This window comes from Ceratotherium simum, unplaced genomic scaffold (assembly GCF_057802395.1).
Source record: "Ceratotherium simum simum isolate JZ-2026a unplaced genomic scaffold, ASM5780239v1 HiC_scaffold_43, whole genome shotgun sequence".
Classification (NCBI taxonomy): domain Eukaryota; kingdom Metazoa; phylum Chordata; class Mammalia; order Perissodactyla; family Rhinocerotidae; genus Ceratotherium; species Ceratotherium simum.
The window spans coordinates 4,231,800-4,247,050 of record NW_028261259.1 but is presented as its reverse complement, the minus strand read 5'-3'; the positions used below and the strand labels follow the sequence as shown (position 1 = coordinate 4,247,050).

Sequence of the window (15,251 nt, the reverse complement as noted above, 5' to 3'; positions counted from 1 at the left end):
TCTTGCCTGATACAATATTGGCAGGAAAAGAAATAAAAGGAATAATTTACTTCAAAGGAAGAAGTAAAATTGATGTTATCTTCAGATGATATTATGGTATAAATGTAAAAACCATATAAATTAAGGTATTAACTGACTTTATTGGTGGCTGAATACAAGGTTAATATAGAAAGTTTTGCTTCCATCTACCCGTCATAAGCATTCAAAATTTAAATTTTAAAAAATGACATTTACAACATCTTAAAGTATGAAGTACCTAGAAATAACTTTAATGAGACTTTCAAAAGATTTCTGTCCATAAATTTATAGAACAGCATTTAGAAAAATGGAGGAAGACTGAAAGAAGTGGAGGGATAAATCAAATTCGTGACTGAACAGACTCAAAATTCTACAGATATCAAAACTGTCCAAATTAATCTACAGCTTCCACAAAATTGCAGCTAAAATGATGACCCGTTCTGTGGAAATTACAATTGATACAATTCTTATGGAAATGATAAAGGAAAAACTTAGCTAAGAAAATCTTGAAAACAATGAATAGAGTGGGAGGACTTACTCTACCTGACATCAAGTATTAGAGCATCACAATAGAGGAGGTTCATCAAGAGGATAAACAAGAAAATCAACGGAACCAAATGGTAAGTTCAGATACAAGCTGCTCATATAGGGACTCACGTATAGACGTCTGATTTACAAGGAAACACTGAGGAGGAGTGGGAAAATGAAAGCCTTTTCAATAAACCATGTTGGGTAAATTGGCTGTCTTCATGGAGAAGACAATGACTCGCCAACCCTAACTCACACCATCCACAGAAAACATTATCAGGCAGATTGTAGTTCTAAACGTGAAAAGTGAGAGAATTTAAAGGGACGTAAAGAGGAAGGAGCAATGCCCCTGTAGAAGGAAAAAGCATGTATTGATACCTGCAGGGATGAGTGGGCACGGAACAGTTTCAGAACCACATGAAGATTTGGGAATCTTAAAAATCAGAGCAGAGGTAGTAGAGGTAGGCAAGACCAAGGTTATACAGTCTTTTTGGTCTTCCTAAGAGTTTGTCGGATTTTTCAATGGATGATAAACATGATCCCACTTACATGTAGAAGTATCACTTGTGATGCAGGACAAGGGCAGGGAACCAGAGTAAAAAGATCTTATGGTAACATAGGAGAGAAGTGACTAAAATCTTAACAGAAGTGGTGGAAGTGAAATCAAGATGAAATGTTTTGGAGATCATTTTAGATGGTAGAAATGGTCTCATTTTGAAACTCCCGAGGAGTGAGGTCTATGACTTGGTCATCTCTGTTTCCCTAGAATGTAGCATATTATCTGGCTCATGGAGGTTTTCCAATAACTGCTTGCTCATTGAATGAGTAAATCTAGGCCATAGCTTACAGGGGTATAGCTCAGAGAGACAGGGAGGACATTTGGTTTTCTGCTGAGAAAAAAGTGCTTTCATGAATATGCAAGATAAATACTGAGAAGGATAATAGCTTTGTTTACTTAACCATAAATAAGATGGGCAGTATTAACTGGGAATGGTTCTCTGCAGAGCATTCTGTTATTTGGTGCCTGGAGCAACAAAGGAAGACAATTGGCTAAACTTACCCAATGCCTTCTTTGGGGGCATGCGAATGAGAGAGAATGACTGAACCTGGGCTGAGGACACTTTGCATCTCTCCCCAGACATGGATCAGTGTGTGAAGTGTCCAGATCATCAGTATGCCAACAGAGGGTGAGATTGCTGCCTCAAAAAAGCTGTGACCTTTCTGGCTTATGAGGACCCCTTGGGGATGGCCCTGGCCTGCACAGCTCTGTGCTTTTCTGTCCTCACAGCTGTGGTGCTGGGGGTCTTTGTGAAGCACCAAGACACTCCCATAGTCAAGGCCAATAATCGGACTCTCAGCTACATCCTGCTCATCTCCCTCACCCTCTGCTTCCTCTGCTCCTTACTCTTCATTGGTCGTCCCAAGACAGCCACCTGCATTCTTCAACAAATCACATTTGGAGTTGTATTTACTGTGGCTGTTTCCAGTGTCTTGGCCAAAACTATGACTGTGGCTGTGGCCTTCAAGGTCACTGCACCAGGGAGAAGGATGAGGCAGTGGTTGGTGGCAGAGGAACCTAACTTCATCATTCCCATCTGCTCCTTTATCCAGCTGAGTCTCTGTGGAATCTGGCTGGGAACCTCTCCTCCCTTCATTGACACAGATGCACACTCTGAACACGGCCACATCTTCATCATGTGCAACAAGGGCTCGGTCACTGCTTTCTACTGTGTCCTGGGATACCTGGGCTCCTTGGCCCTGGGCAGCTTCACTGTGGCTTTCCTGGCCCGGAACCTGCCTGACACCTTTAATGAAGCCAAGTTCCTGACGTTCAGCATGCTGGTGTTCTGCAGTGTCTGGGTCACCTTCCTCCCCGTCTACCACAGCACCAAAGGCAAGGTCATGGTGGCCGTGGATGTCTGCTCCATCTTGGCCTCCAGTGTGGGGCTATTAGGCTGCATCTTTGCTCCCAAGTGCTACGTTATTTTCCTAAGGCCAGAGAGAAACACATCAAATGTGTTAACGAATAAAACACATTCAGCGAGAAAATAATCGAAATGTAAGTTATTTTCATAGGTCACAAGAACTTGCCTACACTTGAAAAATAAACTACCACATTTGTGCAGACCCACTTTAAGTACCAACTAAACTTACCTTACATCTCCACTTAATTTTTTGCTTTACGTTTGTTTTGGCTTTGTACAATTTTCCTCGGGCATTCAAATGAACAAATACAAAAACATTCATACTAATTCTCCTCTAAAATTATGTGTGAAAGATTGCGAAAATGGCGACACATTAGTTTTCTCCCACTGTCTGTTTTGTCATAGCATCCCACGTTGACTCTGGGTAGACTTGGCCTTGTAACTTGCTTGCTTTGGCCAATGGGACATTAACAAATGACATAAGCAAAGGCATGAAAAACACTTGCTCATTGTTGGTACTTGTCCTTCTCTGGCTGCCCTTGGGAAGCCTGAGGCCATCAATATGTGAATGAGTCTAGATAGACTGCACATCTCCATTACTCCAGGTGACTTCAAGTCAACAATCAGATATGTGAGTAAGGCCGTCCTAGACCAGCCAATCCCAGCTGAGCCACCAATAGGTCCAGATCAAAATAACTGCCCAGTTAGCCCACAGAATCTTGAGAAAAAATAAACTATTCTTATTTGAAGCCACCAAATTTTAGGTTGGTTTGTTATACAGCAGAAGCTAACTGATACATTATGCTACCATTTATATATGTCCTCTCATTATTTGTGTAATTATCACAGATTTCTATTTCTTTATCCAATATCGTAGACTGGAATATTCTTCTCTAGATTAAGTCTCTGAAAGAAAATCAGAGACCATATCACGTTCCATTTTACTTTTTCTCCTTCCTCTTTTCAACCAGACATCTTTAAGCATATATATTAAGAATATCTTCACTAATTTTAAGATTATGGATATTCTTCTATATTGTCATCCACTACTGTTATACGCGGGGGATTTTTACTTTTAATTTTAGCCCTTATAATCCATTTGGCATGATTTACTTGTGAATAATGTTAGTTGAAGGTCCAGCATTTTATTTTACAAATGGATATCTTTTAGTCTATAAAACAAACACTACATCATTTTAAAAGTTGATTTGAAGCATATGGAATCTGAATAATGTTTGGAAAATTGATATCTTTGAAACACTGTTTTCAATCACAAGTATAGTATATCTCTCCATTTAATCAGAGCTTTTACACGCTTTGTATCTCTTTATAATCTTCTTCATATAACTAATGTGTAGTTCCAATTATTTTAACTACTCATCTTAAATAATTCATTGCTCTTATGAATGGAATAATTATTTACATGTTTAAACTAATTCTTGCTCATGTAACAGTATTTTTGATGTTTCATATAGGAATCTAGCTTCCTTATACATTACTGCACTTATTTACCAGTTCTAAATTTTATAAGTTATGTCCCACTAAAATAATAGATTTTCTCTTCTTCTCTAATATTATTTACCTCTTATTCTTTTGATTCTCATTTTTTCATGACTGTGCTCTCCCTTGCCACACTGAATCACAAGTGTTTGCCAGGAGCATTTTCCTCTTCTTAAGTTTAGCGTAAACATCAGATAAATTCCTTGTCAGGGCAGAGCAGGCATCTAAGGGAGAAAAAGTAAAAACGTGAAGGGGAATCATTTCTGCCTGGAAATCAACAGACTTGCTTCTCTTGGCTGTTTGGAGCTGGAGATCTTATGACAATGTGGCCAGCTGAGAATCAGAGGATCTTTCTCTAGTCCCAGGAATTAGTCTTGGTCAAATCTCTCAACCTCTTTAGACCTCAGTTTCTTCACCTGTAACATGAAGAGTTGGACGAGTCTTTTTGAGTTCTGAAATCCAGTGACAACAAGATACCCTTCACCCAGATGCACTTGACAAAGACCAGAGAGAATTTTTAGTTGTCTTCTTCTGCATCAACATTATTATCCATATCACCCCTTAAAGACATATCAAATGTCTACTTTCGCATGACACTGATAAAACAGGTTCCATACCAAATCACTGTTCATTGGGATAACAAATCTATAGTTAATTGTTTAGAGGTAAGTATAGAGATGGGCCCTGCTGGAAACAGCAATCAATGGGCCAAAAAGTCTTGCTTTATTTTACAGCGAGGCTGTGGAAACATTCCCTAATACACCAGAATTCTTCTGTACTTAGAAAGTATGAAATAAATGGGAGCCTTGTATCCATGGTTACGAGCTAATAAGGATATGATTTTTAAAATTTTGTTAATGATGCCATTTGCCTGCTATGGGGCTGTTCTCTGGTGAGTAAAGAGCAGATGTATTCAAGGCCACTTTCATTCCTTTAATAAATATTTACTCAGCGCCTACCACTTGCTGCACGATAGCAGTGATCTACCCTAAGAGCATTTATATTCTAGTAGGGTGACACAGACCATAAACAAAAAGAGAATCTTGAGGTGATCAATAAAGTTACATATACGTCAAACTTTTTTCATTCTGGACTATTATTCACCCTTTCCCTTCTTTGACTGTTTACCAGAAGTCTAATCATGGACTTGAAAACCCAGAAAGCATGGGTCCCAAGTTTCTCCTTGCAACACCCCTGTTTCAAAGACATAGTGTTTATCATCTGAGAGTATGTCTCTTTAAGACTAAGTTCCTATGAATCAGCATTATTTCATCACTTTCTTGAGAGGACCGATGACATTATGAAGGGGAAAAAAATATCATATGGGATTTATACTTGAAATGATGTTTCCACTCTAATTGTGTTATTTAATGTGGTGTGATTTAGGGAAAGTCAGTTACTCCCTCAGAGACAGTGGTAATAATACCCTGAAAAGCATTCTATAGAGATTAAATGAAACAAAGTATGAGAAACTGCTTTGTAAATTGCAAAGCAATCTATTTCAGCCCATTTTTTCTAATAATATTTTCATTTATCCAATCCTTTTTGACTCTAACAAACCTGCCTAGACTTTTATCATTTATTCAACAATAATAATGGGTCAAAATGGTTGAATATTAGAAATTTCATATGGTTCAACTTAATTAATAGGCCATCACAATATTTAATTTGGTTATAATTACAGTTAAATTTTTCATGATGCCTTATCATGTGCCAGGCACTTTCTAGGCATCTGACATGTATTCACTCATTTAATCCTCACAACAATGCCATGGAGACAATACTATTAACCTCTATTGTATGGATGAGGAACATTAGAGGTTATATAATTGACCAAGGTCACACAGCTGGTACCCAGGCAGTCCACCTCCAAAATCTCTTTTAGGGATCCATTAGAGGTTGTGGCGCTTGCATTGTAAAAGGATCACCCTGGTTCCTGGTTGGCGAATGGATCAGAGGGGACTAAGGAAGAAACCACATGGCTACTGAAATGATCCAGGCAAGTAATTCTGAATACAGGATTTCCTTCCTTTTTAAGGCTGAATAATATTCCATTGTATGGATGTCCCAGATTTTCTTCATCCTTTCACCCACGGGTGCAAAATTAGGTAGTTTCCATCTCTTGGTTATTGTGAATAATATTGCAGTGCATTTTGTCAAATGATTTCCTGGCACTTAGTGAGTTTGAAAAAAGTCTTATACACATTAGTTACTGTAATGAATTACCTTTCTAAATGTCTAAAGTTTAAATATTTGTCATTCTACAGAAATACCTTGCCTAATCATGATTTGTGTCGTTATCAGTTCATGAATGATCTAAGATTTTGGTACAAAAAATTGTTATAATGGCTTTTTTTGCATGTATTCAGGAACCTTGCATAATATGGGTAGTCCCTGATTCTTGATTTTTAGTAGAGTTTTCTAGTAAGCCTTTGGGATAGGAAGCATCTTCGTAGATGTGAGGCAGACAGCAGAAAAATAATAAAGTGATTGTTATATTTAATTATATCAAAAGAAAACTGTAGTTTTGCTAAATTGTTTTTACACAGCCTTTGCTTATTTGTAAGAGTGACACATATCATTTTATTAATGAAAAGAAAATTCAATAAACAATTTTAACATAAAACAATATCTATTGAGAACTTATATGAAAATTTTAGCAATATGCTGTCACCAATTTCCTCATCTGCAAAATGGAGATAGATAATACCATCTTCCTTATGGGTTGCTGTGAGAATACTCAAGAGTAATGTATGTAAAATGCTTATCAACATGTGGGTTGGAAAGTGATGCCCCATTCATTTTTCCACCGGGATGATGACAGCTTTTTTAATGCTTGAAGTCTGCAGTTTTCAAAATACGTTCTACTCTTGTAAAGTGAATCCTTTTTACAAATTCTTTGTAGAGTTAGATGATCCCTTTGGAATAAAATTTCAGACTCCCGTGTGTGTGTATGTATACGCACATCTCTCAAATAATACTCCAAGCCTTATAATGTAAAGCTACCTTCCCCACTCTTGACTCTGGTCCCAAAAACAACTTCTTTAATTTTCTGGTTTAAAATCTATATTTCTAAAATAGCTACTCATACAGCTTTTTCATTTTTCAGCTTTTGACTATTTATAGTTTATTTCTTCTCTGAAAAAATCAGCATGAAGAGTTCTTACATATGTTAAAAACATAATTCCCCTTGCCCAATATAACTATTTAATGAATTAGGATAAATCAAAATTCAATGTCTACTGTTTTATGACATAAGTGTTTACCATTTTATAGCATATGAATCTTATCCAGAGATGTGCTACATCAGATAGTATGAATACATTTTCTTTCTCACTTTTTCCTTTGACCTTTTAAATGGTAAAAGTCTCTTGTTTCTTTGTTGTCTTCCTATGGATTCATCACTGGTTCATCTCCTTCCACCAGAAAATTAAATCTCTTCTCATTAACTTCTGATGCATGAGACAATTCATGGGTTTCAGGTTTTGCTTGGGGACATCCCTCTTGGGCTTGAACATATACACTGTCCCACATATACGCAGTATGTCTGGAAGGATATAGGAGGAAAGGATTTTTATCTCTGTGCAAAAGTACCGGGAGACAGTGGTAGAGTGAGAATATTTTATTGACTTTGCACCACTCTTTGAAGTTTTCCTATATGTGCACCTACGACGTAGGCCTCTCTCCCCCCAGATTTTTAAAATTAAAGTAGCTTTATATCCTTATCTACTGGCTTGGAACAACAAGTTGTAGAGAAATGTGAATATATGATCCAATTTTTTAACTAAATTAAGAACAGCAATGCACAAAAAATTTAGAATTCTAAATATGGGCACATCATTCTATGAGGCTGTGTAAAGGTGGGGAAAGGATTGAAGAAAAGCTGTTCAACATCCAGCTACCTGTACAGTCTAGGGGTCCACGGAAAGCCTCGCCTCCAGCCACACGCCTGGAGCTGATTTCCTCCCCCTGTGAAGTCTGCCTGACTTATTCCAGCCACACCCCCGCCTCTTCCAGCCCCTGGAACTGGTCTCCACCCACAACGTTTGGGCCTGGCTCCGCCCACAACCTCGTCCCCGCCCACAGCCTGGTCCCGGCTCATTGCCCTGCCTGCACCCTTCTTCCCGCCCATAGAACTGCCTTCCCGGCCTGCTGTCACTCACAGCCTTGTCCCCGCCCACAGCCCGCCCCTAGAACTGGTTCCCGCACACAGCCCCGCCCCTAGATTTTGTCCCTGTCCCTGATGCTGACCCAGCCCGCTTTCCAGCTTCTCACTCACTCTAGAAACTAGACACCTCCCCCGAGGCTGGGGTGCGCGGCCTCGCCCCGCCCGCCCCCTCAACCCGCAGCCCCCAAACGTTCGTCCTCCCTGAACGCCCTCCCGAGACCGGCACCGGAAGCGCGGGCGGCGCCGTGGATGGAGCGGGCGTTCTGCGCAGTGTGTTCCGTCTTCTTGGCTCTGACTGCATTCCCGTGGACGTTCGCCCTCAGGGGGCGAGGCTCGGTGAGTGGCGGGCGGTCCCGGCTCCAGTTGCGGTCCAGGGAGGGGCCTGGGCCGCGGGCAGCCCTGTCAGGGCCCGGCGTCCCTCCGTCCTCCTGGAGCCCCGTTTCCCCTGGGCTGTTCGCTCAGGGCCCCCGAGGCTGCTGTTCCTCCTGGCTCCGGGCGCTACCGTCCCCTCCTCAAAGTCCCCGTCATCGTCCTCCATGTGATTTTGTCCCCAGGGGGCTTTAGCCGCTTCTGGATGCGATGTTTGGGTTGTTACTAATGGGGGCGCTCCTGGCATCTAGAGGGAGAGGCAGGAATGCTGCTCAGTGTCCTCCAGGGCCCAGGACGGCACGACAGAGAATTATCCTGCCCCAAATGTCAGTTGTGCCGAGGTTGGGAAACCTCTCCAGGGTCTGAAAATCTCCCGAGCCCTGAATGAAGTGTGGAAATTGTTGACAAGTCAGTGAGTCACTTAAAAGGTCCCTAAATGACAAGCTTGTTTAAAGGGTCCAGAGTCACCAAAAAGTCTCTGTCCAGCCAAGTGAGTTGAGCGACTCAAGTGCACACAGCACGAAGCTGTTTTCTCCCATCTCGGGGAGCAGCAGGTGGCTGGATAGGAATCGGGAAAATCCAGCCACAGCCAATAGTTACAGTTAAATCAGTAAATACAAAAAAAGAAAAGTGAATGGGGTGGCCTTTCCATCCAACACCCTATAAAAGGCCTCAAAAGTTGTTTGCGCTTTTATTTCCCCCCTCAGACACGAAAAGCATCCGTGGAGCTCAAGTTTGAGGTGAAACCAGGCTCAGGGTCCACCTGTCCTTGCTGATCCATGGATTTCTGTGTGACCAGGTGAGTACCCTGTGGACCTGGTACCAACAGGTTCCGGCAGCCTCCGCTGTGCAGAAGACCTGCTAGTGAGCTTTCCTGGGCTCGGGTTGTCACCACCTGGAGTCACTGAGAGTGAAGGTATCTTGAGAAAAATTATTGATGTTTGATGGATGGAAAGATGGTAAGCTGTGTGTGGTTCTGTGTGGTAAATATTTCAGTAAGTACAGTTATATGCAAATAAAACCACATGAAACAAACCTAAATAACTGCAAATGTGTATTATAGTAGAAAATATAGATTTACTTGCATTGCATAATACTCAAAAGTCAGGATTTATATATAATATAAATACAGAAATGTTTTGCGTGTGTATGTAGTATTAGAAGACATCCCATGAAATATTAGCAGGGATACTCAGCAACATTCCTTAGACCCATTCAATTTGATTTCTAAAGTCCTATAAATCCTCCACATAAATTTGAAATAAAGGAGCATTCAGGGAAAAAGATGATTGGAACTTCTTTGTATTAATAACAAATTTAAAATTGAATTTGCCAGTAGCCAGATTTATTTTGAGCATTTTTTTCTTTATGACATTTCAAATCATTTGGAGGAGTACTAAGCAACACTGTAGATTGAAGGGAAGGGCGCTAGTCTCCAAAAAGACTGTCCTCTCCACCTTGCCTTCTAAAGGGAATTAACTTTGTTTCTTGAAACTTTTCTGAAATAACGGTCTGGTGATTCACGTTGCAGAGAATCTTGTTAAGTAATTTTGTATTTAGTTGTTGGCCTCTACTAATTGTGTGTGTATGTGTGTGTGCCTTTTTCATTCTAGCTTTCCTGTGATGTTCTTGAGGGGAATGTGTGCTTGTCATGCAATAGATAGTCTCTGAGTGTATAATTAATGGTGACCAACCATCCTCGTTTATTCAGGACAGTGGGGTTTTCCAGGACACAGGACGTTTAGTGTTCAAACCAGGGCAGTCCTAGACAAACCGGGATGGTTCCTCATCTCATGAGCCAGGCCCTGGGACACATGCATGGGGCCCTGGAGAACCAGAGAGACCTTGTCCCACCTCCATGGAATTTATATTGTATTTGGGAATTTGGATTTTGAAAAGTTAATGATGAGAGTGATGTGGGAGTTTGGCACAAGGGGAATCCACCTGAGGGGGCAGAGAAGCCCTCTTGAGAAGGACTGATATTTAGCTTGAGAGCTGGAGTTGGGACTGGATTTAGCTAGTCGGAGGGTTAGACTGGAGTGAGGGTGTGGGAGTGTGTTCAAGAGAGCGTTTCAGGCAGAGGGACCCGCATGAGGACACCCCTGAAGCAGAGAGCCTGGTGTGTCCATGAACTGAGAAGAAGGATGGCTGAGCCGAGTCAACACAGGGGGAGGGGTGTGAGCCACACCAGCGAGGGGGGACAGGCAGGACCAGATCAGGGGTGACTTGGGACTCTGTTCTAAGACCAGTGGGAAGACTCTGGAGAGATGCGAGTAGAAGGATGATGTGATTAGCGTTTGGTCTAAGCATGTGGGTTAAAATGGACTTCATGGTTAAGAATGAAGACTTAATAGGCAAGATGGGAGGTGCTGGGAATAAGATTAGGAATAAGATGATTGTTCCCTAGGCCTGGGTGATGGCTGTGGAGTAGGAAAGAAGTAGAAAGAAAAGACCATGGAGTGTAGAACCGAGAGAACATAACGGTACTTTCTTGCCTGCATGTGTCAGATGGCACAGGGCACTGACTGTTCTCGCTGCTGTCTGTGCAGACCTGCAGGCGCCCCCTCACCCAGGTCTGTGTGTTCACCCCTCTTTGCCACTCACAGGCCCCCCCTTCCACATCCTAAAAGAAGTCAGGCCTTACTTGTGAGGGGGTTGTCTCACACGGGAGACACCTAGGAGAGCCCCTGCAGGCATCAGAGCAGCCCCTTCAGCATCTCCATCACCTTCCTCCCTTCCCCTCTCGCTTTCCACACCCAGAATGACCCCTGCTCAGTATTCCACATCCCCATGATCTTCCTCCCCCAGGCTTGAGAAGGGTGGGGTAGCCACTGGGGTGGACATCATCTGCACCTTCCACTCTGACCCCCGCAGGTCCCGGGCTGGACAGAGAGTGACTCTACTGGGAGCTGAGCCATGAGACTCAGTGCGTCACCCACCTGGGCTCCTTCACCCTGGACTGGGACAGCCTCTACTTCAGTGGTGAGGGGCTGTCCTACAGCCATGCTGTCTGTTCAGTGTTCCCTACATTGCTCTAAAGTGAGCTATGATCCATCTCTCTATCCTCCTGCTCTGGGTTCAGTCTTCTCATCACTGTGTGATCACTGGGTCCAGCCACATTCCATCTTATTGCCTTCCCCCTGAACACCCCTCCACTCGTCCCCTCTGCTTTCCCCTCTGCTTTTCCCACAAAGGTCCCTACATCCTTCCTCTCCCTTAATTCTTTATGTTCACCCCAACTCTTGCTCAGCTCCTCTCGCCTTCTCTCCACAGGTTACACCTATGGAGCCGTGGCCCCGACTACCAACAGTGAGTATTCCTGGCCCTGATCTCCTGTGTCCCATCTGCATTTGGGGTTGGGGGGCACTTGTTCTCCTTCACCTGCTGTCCTTGGTGAGGGAAGCACCTGGAAGGGCCCTAACTCATCCCTTCTCTCCCTCCCAGGTTCTGGTGGAGAGTCCCAGCCCAGTGTGAGAAAGCCTTAGACACAGACATGTTCTCCACCACATTCTGACCCCACGTGGTTTTCACTTTAATTCTCCTAAAGCCCCGCCCTTGGTCCTCCTTTTCCAGGTATCCCATCCATCTGCCCATTTTTCTGCATATCTGTCTCTCCTCCGAGTTCAGTCACTCTTGTTCACCTATCTCTCTCTCTTGGGCTCCTCTCATCCACAGGCTTGCTCATCCCTCTACTCACACAGTCACCGGTCCCCTCACTCTCATTTATGCTTCACCTGTGAATGGTGGTCCTGAGACAGCCAGTGCTGGAGCCCGTGTGAGCCTCGGGTCTCCTCCCACTCTGTCCCTCCCTGATGACAGCCTTATCCACAGCTCCCGAGCCGGCCACCACGTCCCTGCATACTTGATCATCACCTGTGCCACCAGAAGCCACCACAGGTATCTGGGAAACACTTTTCCTTCCCAAGAGAAGCTCTCTGGCCCCACTCCCCATTAGCCAGGTGTGATCCAGGAGCTGGGAAGCCAGGGTGTGAAATTCTGGTTTTAGTGCAATCATGCTGATCACAAAGATTATACCAACGATTCAGTCTAAGGCCAGCCATCAGAGAGCCCCTAGTCTTGTGAAATTAACACACCATTATAATACAATGTGGGATATTTCGGGGAGAGGCACCTGGCATAATTTGGAGGGAAGGAGCTTGCTAGAGAAAGTTTCACCAGAATGAAGTCTTTAAGAATGAGTAGGAGGGACCCTGGCAAATAGAGGATGAAGGGTTTTCCTGGCAGAGAGGATTCCATGAGCAAAGGCTCCGGCCAGAAACAACATGCCATATGGGGAGAATTGAAACGAATTTGGGTTGCATGAAGCATAATGTTTAACCCGCAGTAGATGGATAAAATGAGACTGAAAGGTCAGCAGGAGCCAGATTGAGTAGAGCCTTGAGTGCCAGGTCAAGAAGGTTGAACTAAACACTGAAGGCCATAGGGAGCCATGGGTGGTACTAGAGCAGTGGTGGCCCTAGTGAGGTATTCATTTCAGAAAGATTCTTCTAGTAGTCCATGTAGAACATCCTTTAGACAGAGCATCCAGTGAGCCTGCTGGGGTGTTGGTCCGGGTGAAGGAAGTTAAGACCTGAGCTAGGACAGGGATGGAGAGAGGGAGTGTATGTGAGGACCAGTGTGCAAGGTGAATGGGTGTTACTGGGAGGGAGGAGGAGCTGAGCAGATATGCTGGTTCTGACTTGGGTGACCACACGGGTGGGTGGTGGTGCCACTGGGACAGAAGACGACAGATTATAATGAGTGCAGGACTCTGGTGTGGTCTCAGGCCAGCTTTCAGAGATGGCCATCGCTCTCCCTCTCATCTTGCAGCTTTGGGGCACAACCTGAAGACCCTCACAGTCAACGTCACCATCTCCACCCTCCGGTATTCATCACACATGAGCAACGGCTCAGCCACGTTCAACTCCACTGAGAGGGTCCTGCAGAGCCTGGTGAGACCCTGGTCCCAGCAGCTCCTGGTGGGTTAAATCCCACCCAGCCCCTCCCCCAATCCCTGTCCCTCCTGCTCCTCCTCCTCCTCCTTCCTCCCCAGCTGGATCATTGTTCAAGAAGAGCAGCCTGGGCCCCTTCTACTCGAGTTGCAGACTGGTCTCCCTCAGGTGAGACCCTCCCCTGAGCATTTGCCCCTAATGACCACTTTTGTGACCACCCCTCTCTGTCTCCCCACTGTCCTCCCATTTCCTCCTTCCTGTTCTGGCCCCCACCCCCAGAGGTTTCAGGACCTCTCTCTAGAGTCCCCACATCCCTCTCTCCCCAGGCCTGAGAAGGATGGGGCAGCCACCTGTGTGGACGCTGTCTGCACCCACCACCCTGACCCCGTGGGCCACCATGCCTCTGTGCTGGGAGCTGAGAGTCTCCACCTGTCTGCTCTTCCTCTCGGTGGCTCCAGGCTCTGCAGCCCAGAGTTTATCCATCAAGAGAGAGCACCAGCTACATTTCCGCATCATCAGCTGGAACCTCAGCATCTCGGAGCCCACATCCTCGGAGTACTCCGCCCTGCTGAGAGACACCCAGGACCAGGTGGGGTCTCCCACTCCCGTCTCTCCTTGCCCTGAGGGCACCGTCATTCCTCCATCTGACTTACATCTGTTACGTGATTGTTTCAACCCTTCACTTTCCCTGCATGTCTGAGTTCTCTCAGTGTCCAGGGGTGATGTCCTAGCTGCCTTCCCCATTTCTCACATGGGTAAACTGAAGCTCAGAAATGGGAGTATTGTGCCTAAGGTCACATAGTGAGTTAGGGACAGAGCCAGGATTTGAAGTCAGGTCTCCCTTGCCCCAAGGTCTGTGATCTTTCACTGGCTCCAGTGGCCCCCTGCATCCCCAGGAGACCTTCACCTCACCCACTCTCCCTCGCGTTTGTTCTAGGTCACCAAGCTCTACAGAGGCAGCCAGCTTTGAGACATATTTCACTCCTGCCTGGTCACCAACTTGATGTAGGTTGAGGAGATTGGAAGCATTGGCTGAGCTGGTGGCTGATGACTCTGAGCTCCCGTGACACATCATTGATCTGGAAGTCACTTACATCGTGCCCATTCTGCCCCCCATCCCTGTCAGCTAATCCTAACGTCTCCTTCCATAGGTTTTTGGGGGATGAGAAAAGCATTAATATTTGGTGCCACCAACCTCCAGCATCCTCCTCCTCCTCCTCTTCTGGAGACTTTCAACAAATATCAACAGTCTAACTGTGCTCTCCAATAGTGGAGCCACTAACCACATGGGGCAATTTAAATTTTTTATACAACTATTAGGATACGAGTCATATATTATGTGTGGGGAGGAGTGTATTTTTCAGGTTTTTCTATATACAATATCTTCTCATCTGCAAAACAAATAGTTTGACCTCTTCCCTTCCAATCTGGGTTTCTTTTATTCCTTTTTCTTGCCTAATTGCCCTCATTAGAACCTCTAGTACCTGTGATTAACATACGAGATATGGGAAGACATCATTGTCTTGTCCCTGGTCTTAGGGGGAAATTTTCAGTCTTTCACCATTGAATATGGTGTTAGCCGTGGGTTTTTCATCGATGCTGTTTATAGGTTGAGAAAGGTTTTTTCTATTCCTAATTTGTTGAGTGTTTTCTTTTTTAGACATGAAGGGCGTTGTATTTTGTGAAATTCTTTTCTGTATATGTGGTCGAGATTGCGTGGTATTGGCCCTCATTCTATTAATATTGTGTAATACATAGTCAAGTTTTCAGATATTAAGCCAACCCTTCAAC

At 44.2% G+C, this 15,251-nt stretch overlaps 1 protein-coding gene across 15 annotated transcripts in view; it reads left to right on the top strand.

Moving 5' to 3' along the window:
- LOC147911439 (ral guanine nucleotide dissociation stimulator-like) overlaps nt 1-15,251 on the top strand; it is a 321,882-nt gene that overhangs the window by 302,867 nt on the left and 3,764 nt on the right. For 2 of the 15 annotated variants that reach the window (XR_015550920.1, XM_087427969.1), the window contains exons 1-8: nt 8,382-8,475; nt 9,216-9,424; nt 11,269-11,490; nt 11,782-11,901; nt 12,184-12,405; nt 13,339-13,460; nt 13,562-13,628; nt 13,787-14,049. Coding sequence is in view for 3 of the 15 variants with exons in the window: in XM_087427969.1 (XP_087284095.1) it covers nt 13,407-13,460; nt 13,562-13,628; nt 13,787-14,049 (384 nt within the window). In the remaining 12 variants the exon portion in view is untranslated. The other 13 variants (XR_015550923.1, XR_015550915.1, XR_015550914.1 and 10 more) reach the window with 13 other exon arrangements.